The sequence below is a fragment of the Microcaecilia unicolor genome, chromosome 4 (genome assembly GCF_901765095.1).
Source record: "Microcaecilia unicolor chromosome 4, aMicUni1.1, whole genome shotgun sequence".
In the NCBI taxonomy this organism is placed as follows: domain Eukaryota; kingdom Metazoa; phylum Chordata; class Amphibia; order Gymnophiona; family Siphonopidae; genus Microcaecilia; species Microcaecilia unicolor.
Genome location: NC_044034.1, coordinates 169409331 through 169420578, shown reverse-complemented (window position 1 = coordinate 169420578; position 11248 = coordinate 169409331). Strand labels below are relative to the sequence as shown.

The following is an 11248-nucleotide window of genomic DNA, read 5'->3' as shown; positions in this document are numbered from 1 at the left end:
TGTTCCAGAGGAACTCTAATCTAGAAGTCAACTCTTGCACACAGAAGCGATCATTCAAAGGAGAATGTAATAAAGATTAAAGTAAAAATAGAGTTAAACAACATCCTCACAAATTTCTGTGTCATATCCTCCAGCATATTATACTAAAAAAAACCCCCACAAACATATATTTGTTATTAAAAGGAGAGAAATGTATATCTCACTAGATCCCATTCCCTCCAGGATTAAAGTTGCAGAGGTAGGCTGAGGAGTTTGTGAATGTGCCAGTGGCTGTGTGAATAGGCTTCTTAGGGTGACCGAGGCTGAATGGTTGTATATTGGTGGCTAGAAATGTATGTATGCAAGGCAAAATGCTGACTTTATCTGTAGAAGGGAATCAGAGCTAGTTATAAAGTTGTTAGCTAATCTTCATATTTTATCTTCAGGCCCTATCTGTAGTCTACATTCTGCACTGCAATGTATGAACAAAGAACACTAATATTTTTCCACTTGTTCTTAAATTGCATCACAATTGTATTAAAAGAAGACACAGGCATGTTCACTAACTGTCTCTATTTCGATTTATTTACATAAATTTCCACATAAAGTTTATAGATAGAATCTTACAAGACACAAGTTCTTGGCTTTCTTGCACCTATTTTGCTTCTGGTTTTTTCTCTCCCTCCTGAAGTTTCAGACTTTCTGGCTGCTCTCGGTGAGCTGGAAACGTTTCCCAGGGACTGCTCAGGTCAAACTTGCGGAACTCCTGAGACAGCTCCACAGGCTCTGCTACTACACGCTTCACTTCATCATCATAGCGCACCTGAAAGAAGGTTAAAGAGGTCACATCTGAAACTGACATTTCTCATCCATTTTAACATGACCATCCACTTCAGAAGGCTCCCCAGCAAGGTTGCAGGACAATAAGCCATCTCGTTTGAGGGGATTAGAGTTCAAAACCTGTTCACTTTTCCCAGTTTCCATCTTAACCCCACCAACATAAAAAGAACATCAACGTAATTTAATAAAGGCTCTTACAAATTCTCCCAGCCACCCGCTTTTCCCCACTTCTTCCTCAGCTCTGAAAAAATGCACACACCTCCACGTAGCCAGATAGTGGGAAATCCTTACGAAAGGGATGTCCTTCAAATCCATAATCAGTAAGAATTCGTCTTAGGTCAGGGTGGTTCGCAAAAAACACACCGTACATGTCCCAGACCTGAAATGGAGGGCAAAATGACATTGGAACATAATCAACTTGCATCATGCCCTTGGCACATTCAGGAGACACATTGAAAAGTAGAATAAAAAGTGAAAAAGCAAATCCATGACACATTGTGGCAGCTAGACCATTGGCTGAGAGAAAAATGACCCTTTTGTAACCTACCTGAGGCTCTGATTCAGCCACTGGCATTATCAGAATTGTCTTTGTTCTTAGCTCTTCATTTATGTTTAATGTGGTAAATAACACAATCAACTTGTTACTTCACAAATAGAAATAAGCAGCAGGAAACTAGTTGTGGTCTGTCTGTTTGAATAACCCAATACATCTGTGACTAGCTTTTGAATGTTAGGCCTTGCGTTATTAAACCAGTGCAGGATGAGATAATGATAATGTTGCTTGAATTACTACATTAAAACATCCATTTTGTGCCACAAAAATGCATATAGACTAAATTAGACAACCCTAGAGAGCTTCAGGATTTAGAGTATAACCACACCTCTACGAGAGACAGAAACATTCTATTTAACCTTTGTGCATTAGAAATAAATGCAATAAGAAAAAAAAAATCTGTAATTAACCACAATCATTATTCAAAAGAATACCTTGGCTAGTGAACATATTAACTTCACTATCCACAGATACTAGAAACTTCTACAGATGGTATTGAGCCAAATAATGCCAAGCATGGGGTGGGGAAAGTGGGCCAAAATTTATTCAGATAGTGGCAATATTCGATTACTAGATGGATTAGTTATGTTTAGTATGGGTATGGTGACCACAGTACTTTATTTATTTGGATTTCGCTCATGCCTTCTCTGTAGTTGCTTAAGCTAAGTTATGTACAGGTACGCTGGACAATTCCCTGAGAGCATACAGCCTAATTATGTACCTGAGGCAAGGGAGGGTTAGGTAACTTAAACAGGTCATAAGGAGCTGCAGTGGGATTTGAACCCTGGCTTCCCTGGATTTCAGGCCACAGCTCTAAACTCTAGGCTATGCCTCCACTCCACTATACAGACAGTGGCACTGAATATATGTATTCCTTTAAGAATTGGTGTTTGAATTCATGCAATCACTCTGCCAGCTAAAAATCCTGCCAAATACTTCAACCAAGCTACATAAGGCAGGAGAGAGCCTGTGGAGATTATTGATACCAAAAGGTTAAACAGAAGAGGGATACAGAATTATAGCACAAGGAACCCACACAGCAGGACACAAAGGGGGCAATTCTACAACTGGGTGCCACCATTTAGATACCCAAATTAAACAGGTTGTACAATGGCACTTACATTGCATTATAGAATACTAGCATAAGTTGGCATCTAGGCACCTACAGTTAAATGCTAATGTTTACACAAGGTCTACAACTGGTGTCAATGATAACGTCTTATTTATTTAGATTTTTGCTCACACCTTATTGTGTGATTTACAGTATTCTACACATTATTTAGGGAATTCTGTACATGGCTCCTAGCATTTTGCGTGGAAAAGCGTTATAACAGAAGCAAGGCACTGAAATGGCCCAAAAACGTCAGATCAGTACAGAACTATATTTATGTGCCCTGTTATAGAACAGCACCTAAATGTTTCCATGTGGATCTGAAAAGTGGGTGTAACGATGGGAGGGACATGGATGGGTCAGGGATGTTCCCTTTAAAATGCACACAGTGTTATAGAATTCTGGGGATTCACACCCGACTTGCGCACTGATATTTACACCTGGTATCAGTTGGTGTAAATGCTCACGCCCAAAGTTGGACGTGGATTCCAGCACTACGCACTACTTTATAAAGGGTGTCTATCCCGGAGTGCTCTTTATAGAATACTGTTCAGTGACAATTTTTCAGTGTTGATTTTCGAGCAACATTTACTAAATCTAGCCCTATGTGCCTAAATGTTGACCCTGTTCCTATCCTGTTACAATTACATGCTAAGCCATTTTAGCGTGTAATTACAGAATAGCAGTTGAACACCATGCTGCCATTTGTGTGTGTGAGTAACACACGTGTAAATGTCACTATTCTATAAATTTAAGTGTGCAACAGGTGCTTTAATTTAGGCTACCTGTCGCAGAATGAGGGGGAAAGCAGCTGAAAAACTTATTGATACATTTCCAACCCAGCTAGAACCCCACCTAGAAAACCTGATACCGGCCCTGCTTCCTTTGGAATCGGCAGCATGCTTTCTCAATTCCCTAAATCCTGGCTTTAAATGCTTTATCTAACCACAATAAATCAGTACAGTAACTTATAACCCACCTGTACCAAAATATGTATGTGAAAAAGAAATGTGCTCATTTCAAACAGTTACAACCATAGCAGGTCATTGGTTGAATCAGAGGAACCATCATTGCACATTTAATGTTTAAATATACAAAATGTGCATATAAACCAAAGCAATGGGGATGCTGATAGTCATTGTAAGAAGCAATGAGGGCACCATGCTTTAGAATTACTTATTTGGGGACAATGCAGTACTGAAGCAGTATTGATGGACTGGGTATGGATTGGTGGGGAAGAGTCATCTCTACAAGATCCTTTGCTTTGGTTTATATGCACATCCTATATAATAATTCTCACCTCCAACGTTCTAATGTGCCTGGGACCGTGCCTCCCTCAGGGGTGGTCTGCTAGGCAGGCACACAATGACATCAGTGACAGCTGATTCCAAAGCAAGGGGAGGAGTAGAGAAACATACTCCTCCACCTGCCTGGGAATCAGCTGTCAGTGCGCCGCTCCCTGCCACTTCGGAGCAAGTGGCAGGGAGCGGGGCAACATAGACCCCCCCCTCGCCGCATCACCACCCCGCCCCCCCCCATCAGACGAGCATGAACATCCCGTGTCCCCTCACGTACCTCCCACCGAGTTCCACACTCTGCCCTCCCTCCGATTTCAACACCCCCCCTTGCATTACGGCCCCCTGTACCCCCCTTCCGCGACCCTGTCGACCCCCCCTTCCCGCTGAAAACCGTCCCCCACCGCTGTCCAGTACCTGTGCTGACGGGGGACACCAACCCCCATCAGCCGAAGTCCTGTGCTGGCCTTCACGGCGTTGCTTCTTCAATGATCTTCTGTTCAAGTTCCTCTGCGTCCGTCTGGGGTTGGGGCCCCCCATCAGCACAGGTACTCCACGGCGACGGGGGACGGTTTTCGCCGAGAAGGGGGGTTGACAGGGTCGCGGAAGGGGGGTACAGGGGTCCGTAACGCGGAGGGGGGAGGTGAAAATGGAGGGAGGGCAGAGTCTGGAACACCGAGGGAGGGTGGGGATGGCTTTGCTAGCGCTCGTTTCCTCCCCTTAAGAAACGGGCATTTTTACTAGTTTTATATATTGTGTATGTATATATAATACTGCTTATGAAAATTTAGTAGTGTTTAAGATGGTGATCTTTTGCAGGTGACTAACATGCCAGGAGTGGCAGTGGGTGTATGTACATACATATTTCTGTAGGAACATTAAATGTGCAATGATGGTTCCTCTGATTCAACCAATGACCTGCTATGGTTGTAACTGATGTAACTGAGCACATTTCTTTTTCACATACATATTTTGGTACATGTGGGTTTTAAGTTATTGTACTAATTATTGTGGTTAGATATGATTAGGGAATGCAGTATTAGTTTTATTTTTTCCCAGAGTTTGTAGTGTTGGTTTAAATGCTTTATGCCTGACACTGTAGACTTTCTAAATAAGTTTGATGATAAAGTATTACAACAACATATTTTTCTCCTCACTGTAAAGGAGGAAATCATTGCACAGCAGTGGCTCCACATTGGCATTAGTCTTTCATTGTGGACAGCCTAGCTAGGACCCAAACAGCCACTTTAGGCACTATCATATCCCTAGCCAAACATATCCAGAGTAACTGCTTTTCTGAATGATTACCTGTCTCTAGTACTGCCTACAGTTCTCAACCCAGTCTGGACAGCCACAAGGGATGCATGAAATAGATATGGATACAGTGGAGGTCATGTATGCAAATGTATCTCGTGCATATTCATTATGTCTATCCTGAAAACCTGACTTGCTGTGTCCTGAGGACTGGATAAAGAACTCCTGCTATACAGCAATAACCTGCATGACAGAAAATTCTGTCCATGCCTACTGCAGGATGAATCACTGAAAATATTCCTTAAGCCTCCAATTCTCTCATTTCTCTTCCCTCCTGTGTTTTTTTGTTGTTGTTGCATCTGTTCAGCTTTTATTGCCAGATATTATCCTCTATGGCAGGGGGATCTCAACCCTGTCCTAGGGACAGGCCAGGCTAGGCACTACCTCCACTGTATGCAAATGTATCTCAGGCTTATTAACTCTGGGTACCCTGAAAACCTGACTGGCTGGGTGTGTCTTGCTCTATAGCTCTGTTCTCTAGTGTCTCTAACCTTCTTTCCCTTTCCCGCCCATTGGGCCTCTGTCATCCCATATTTTCTGAGAAGTTGGCTGTGCTGCCTGAGATTTCACCCTCAACCCTCCAATCCCAGCAGAGTTGCCTTTAGAACAACTTGTTGAGAAAGAGAAGGACACTGTTCCACTGTGAAGCAGATTTGCCTGCAAGGCCAGAGAGAAAATTCCTGTAAACCACTTTCAGTTGAACTTGTTCACGGAAAGCAGTCAATATAACATTCCTCTTCTCTGTAGAGTTACCTTAAGAGAGGATCACACCACAAACTGTGGATCCTTAAAGTGAACTGCATTGATTTCCCCAGAACACTCCACAGTATATGGACCACCAGGGACCTTTGGTCTGTCCCAGTATGGAAACACTTATGTACTTATAAGGGTCATCCCTGTTATAAAGAAAATCATGTACACAGTGTATGACCACCAAAAAGAATAGTCATTGTTACAGGAAAAATCAAGTATTCATGGTGGCTTAATCTGACCATATTCAAGATGACCACATCAGAGTCCCATACTGTAGTTTGGTATCAGCAACAGAGAAATCTTTTTCCCATCTGATAGGGAAACACAGATAGGCAGCTTACCTCTCTCTCATACCAGGCAGCTTACCTCTCTCTCATACCAGTTTGCAGCCTGGAAGACTGGGAATGAAGAATCAATAGGTGTCAGCTCATCTGTATAGGTCTTGATACGGATACGAGAGTTAAAGCGCAAAGAAAGGAGATTATAAACAATCTGCAGGAAAGACAACAAAAAGTACCATTAACTTTCAGAAGGTGCCATCAACAAATGCTCAAACCAAAGACTGCAAAATACTTTGGCTGCTAGAAACTAAGTACAGGAACAGGGACATATACTGGATGACTATACAAATTCCAAACTTAGCATGGGAAGCAGCCCAGTTCTTGGTAGAAATAACTTATTTGCTTTTTGGCATGTAAAGTGACCTTATCCTACCCCCCCCCCCTTTCTTCTTTTTGATCGTTTGGAAGCAAGTGGATTACAAGTGCACCAGGACTTTTCAATCACTCATTATTTTATATTCTATTTGTGATCCATGCCCTAACAGAAATTCTAAACAGGAACATGTGGGGTCTGCCAACCTACTTGCTCTGCTCTTCTGAGCTTCCTGTGTAATTAGTCTGATTGCATCCCATCCTGCACAAAAATTAACCTAAGTCACTAACCTTTCACCTTTGGAGACAGGAATTGAAATGCTGCTTTGATTATACAGTGAAATTTAAAAACTTTCTTTTCCTTGAGTCTTACCAGACCAGTCCAGAGAAGTGGGTTATGCACCTCTCCCAGCAGATGGAGACAGAAAATGCTAAGAGGTGGACTCTCCACCCTTACAAGGCTGATGCCACAGAACTCTCTTCAATATACTCTAATCCAAGCCTTGTCAAGCAACTTCATGTTGGGCTTCCAGAAAACAACAAAACACAACCTGAGATTTTTAGTGATCAAGCCAAGATTTGCCTTTTTTTCAGATGAGACGAAGATTACCATCAGAGTGGATACTCCAGAGGGAGTAAAAAGCATGAGAAGACATCTACAACAATTAGAAGAATGGTCTAATGTTTGGCAGTTAAAATTTAAGGTGGAGAAGTGCAGAATGATACACTTGGGTTGCAGAAATCCAAACGAGATGTACAAGATTGGAGGCAAGAGATTGACAAGCATAGCTCAGGAGAGAGACCTTGGGGTGACAGTGTCTGAGGATCTCAAGGTGGCAAACAATGTAACAAGGCAGTGGCTGTAGCTAGAAGGATGCTAGGCTGCATGGAGAGAGGTATAACCAACAGAAGAAGGAAGTGTTGATGCCCCTGTCCAAGTCATTGGTGAGGGAGTAAAAAGCATGAGAAGACATCTACAGCAATTAGAAGAATGGTCTAATGTTTGGCAGTTAAAATTTAATGTGAAAGAGGGGGGCATGTCAAGATGGCAGTGTGATTTGGTGGTTAGTGAAACGCTGTGCTCTTGCTGGATGATAATATCTGAATTCCTCATTTAATATGCCTCATACAAAGAGAAAAGGGATGGTGAGGTTTTTTCCCCTGCCTACCTTGACTCCCTCTCCAAACCAGCAGAGCCTAGATCGTTTCCTCACCAGGGCCTCTTCAAATGAATTGAGGGTGACAATTCCCGCTGCGGAGGTTACCGAAGGAGTGGATCCTCTGCTGGGACTGGAAACATCTTTATCTCCTCCCTCTGACTCCAACATTCCCCTGTGCCCGGCGCTAACAGCGGCAGTAGAAGATAGTTCCCACACTACCAAAAGTGCAGTGGGAGAACTCTCTGGCGAGGGTCCAGCACCACGGCAGAAACGCTTGGAGAGTGAGGCCCGCGGTTTAAGCAGAGCCTCAGATACAACCACAATGGAGGTTAGTCTTGGAAAAATTTGGTTAAAGCTTAACGAAATGGACATAACTCTTCAAAAATCTTCAGGTGAGATATCTGCTTTGTTTATCAAATTTGAAGATATGGTAAAGACAGTGGAAGTAGTGAAGGAAGACCTAACCACTCGGGTTAACTTCATTCAAAACGATATGAAACAAATACAAGAATTTAACTCTACAATGGTTAAAGACAAATTGGCTCTTCACAGAAAAATTGAGCAGATAGAGAACTATAATAGGCGTTTGAATCTGCGCCTCTTGAATTTCCCAAAAGTACTGGGGTCTTTGCCTATTGACTTATTTAAAAGGTATTTGCTTGAAAATTTGAAAATATCTCAAGATGCTATTCCCCCGATCAACAAGATTTACTATCTTCCTAAAAAGCCTGGGAAAAATGAAAGGGACTTCAGAGGTGGGGGAGAAATTATTGACCTGAATAATATATCTGCTATTTTGGAACAATCGATAGAAAACGCTACGGAGAGAGCCATATTACTAGTCTCCTTTGTATTCGAACAAGACCTTAATGCTATTTTAAGACTCTATTTTAAACACTCCAAAGAACTTTTTGTGGGGTGGAAAAATTTGGGTCTATCCAGGTGTTACTAAAACAACTCAAGAAAGGAGAAAGATTTTCTTGTCTATGAAGCATGAAGTATTGGAACTCGGGGGTACATTCTTCCTTGCCTATCCATGTAAATGTTTGATATGATTTGGAGAGACAAATTGAAAGCATTTCTAGATTTGAAAAAGTTAAAATAATGTTGGATAAAGTAAAATTAGAGGCACCACACATAGCCTTTAAAGCTATTCAATTTTTCCTATAATACTCCTATGTTATTTTCTATTTCACGTCCCCCACTGTATGTGGTCTAAGAAAGCTGAAGTAATTTAATTTTTGTGATAATATTTTTTTCTTACTGATATTTTTCTACAGCTGTGTTTCTGTTAACAAGTGAATGACTTGTAAAAATGTTGTTAAAAATTACAATAATAAATAATATTAAAATAAAAATTTAATGTGAAAAAGCGCACAATGGTACACTTGGGTTGCAGAAATCCAAAGGAGATGTACAAGATTGGAGGCAAGAGACTGATAAGCATAGCTTAGGAGAAAAACCTTGGGGTGATAGTGTCTGAGAATCTCAAGGTGGCAAACAATGTAACAAGTAGTAGAACTAGAGGTCATGAATTGAGGGTGGTTACAGTACTTTTCCACGGACAGGGTGTGATGGATGCCTGGAATGCCTTCCCATGGGAGGTGGTAGAGACGAAAATGATAATAGAAGTCAAGAATATGTGGGATAGGATTCCTATACTGTGATCTGCTTAGGTGTAAGTGGTCTAAACATTTTTTAAAATAAATAAATATATGGAAAGAGAATGAAATCAAAACAACTTAGCTGTGCTTAAGTGGCAAATCCAGTAGTTGGGAAGTAAGGCTAATACCAGGCAAATTTCTACAGAGTTTCAGCATCTTCTCCCATCCATCCCTGGGCAGAGAATAAAGCTTAGACATTGTTCGGGCAACCTTGAAGCTAGCTTTTCGGTGAGATCCATTCCACTGCCAAAATCTCCCTGATAACCTGTAGAAATGGAAAGGACCAAGACGACCTCCGAATTTCTACGAGAAGAGGATCCAATTTGGGTCCTCTCAATGTCCAAATTACCTGTAAAATCAAAGGAATAAGCTCTTTGCAAAATAAATGCACTACTGTGGACTCCTCCTCTGCATTGGAGCTCTGCTCGCCCTCTTCCAGCTCTCTGATACCAGCCTCTATGCTTAGCCTGCATGACCTCTCTCACTTCTGGGTTGCCCTCTCTGCTAAACTAAGGCATTTTAGGAGCTGGAGCTCCAACACTTCTATAGGTCCCCTCAGTGTCCAGGAATCCCTGCTAGGAAGGCCATCTCCCTCCAGGACTGCCCCTTCCTCAGTCAGAAGCTGCCCAGCACAAAATGCTTTATGTAAAATTCTCCCTGGAAGAGGGGGACATCCCCACCCCAGAATATAACTAAACCTGTTTTGGTCCCACAACAGCCTCTAATGAGGCTGCCACATGGTTGCTCAAAATGGCAAATGTTTCCCACACTTAAAATGCTATTGTGGCATTGCTTCCATGGTTTCCAGCACACAGTTGCTTCCAGCATGCAGACTCCACTCATGATAGAGCAGCTGCTACACACTTGGCTCTCCTGTGCATGCAGCGCCAATCGTGGCTCATTTTACGGCTCACTCGCACATTACTCGCACACTCCCCCATTTGCATAATCTCCTAACTGGCCTCAGGGCTCCAAAAACCCACCAAGGAAAAAGTCCTAAACGGACTTCCCTTCGCTAGAACAAGAGAAAACAGCTCCCCCTAAGGACTGTTGCCTGGAAGCCCCAGTGCCTTGACCTAACCCAGTGAGGGAAGTACAGCTGTTACACATTCTGTTCTCCTGGGTTAAGTCCTCTTCGGCCATATTAGACCAATGCAGATAGTTCATAGTTTATTAAAATGTAATATACCACTCAAACTAACTGGCACACCATCTGCTGGAGTCAAAGAAACACTGAAGCCTTATGGGAATTGAAAGTCCATCTCTTAGCATTTTCTGTCTCTGTTTACTAGCAGGGGGCTTAACCCACTTGTAAGACCTTAGGATTTCTATGAATCTATTAAACAAAAAGTTTATATCTCATCTTCAAAAACCCCAAACACAACTGCCAGAACTTAGCACCATGATTTTCAATTTAACAAAATCTATGGCCACCAGTAAAGCTGTGAACATCATGTAGAAAGATCACATGGTATCCTGCTTTCCCAAGATTATGGATTTTCTGGCAGTTCTAGTAAACCTTGACAATGTTTTCTTTTTCGATTTAGGAGTCAAGACCCAGTGAATGAGACCTTCCCTCCCCACCACTGGAGATCAGAAGTTAGGGGTGGGAAAGGAGAGCATCTCAAGGTCTAATGAAGGATTTGATTTACTAAGAATGTTTTCTCAATCCATATTTAAGGGAAAAGAAAGCTTAGTAAATCAGATCCTTAATGCACATCTGCAGGCCATTGTCAGTAATAAACAGCCTATCCCCCCTCCCTACCCAATCCCCCCCCACCACCCTGTCATCACTCAGTCTCACTCTCACCTCATTCCTCCCCACCAGTCTCCCTCCCCTATTCCACAATCTCCTTCTTCCCTTAAACTGGCTACCACACCCAGCCCCAAACCCTCATCGCAGCCAGCCCTCACCACACAGAAATC

The 11248-nt window shown here is 42.3% G+C and overlaps 1 protein-coding gene across 1 annotated transcript in view; it reads right to left on the bottom strand.

Annotated features, from left to right (window-relative positions):
• Positions 1–537: 537 nt before the first annotated feature.
• NDUFS3 (NADH:ubiquinone oxidoreductase core subunit S3) overlaps positions 538–11248 on the bottom strand; it is a 69166-nt gene continuing 58455 nt past the window's right edge. The window contains exons 5-7 of the mRNA XM_030200942.1: positions 6212–6337; positions 1079–1198; positions 538–802 (exon numbers count right to left, since the gene is read on the bottom strand). Of these exons, the coding sequence (XP_030056802.1) occupies positions 635–802; positions 1079–1198; positions 6212–6337 (414 nt within the window). The 3' untranslated portion in view covers positions 538–634. The remainder of the gene's footprint in view (positions 803–1078; positions 1199–6211; positions 6338–11248) is intronic.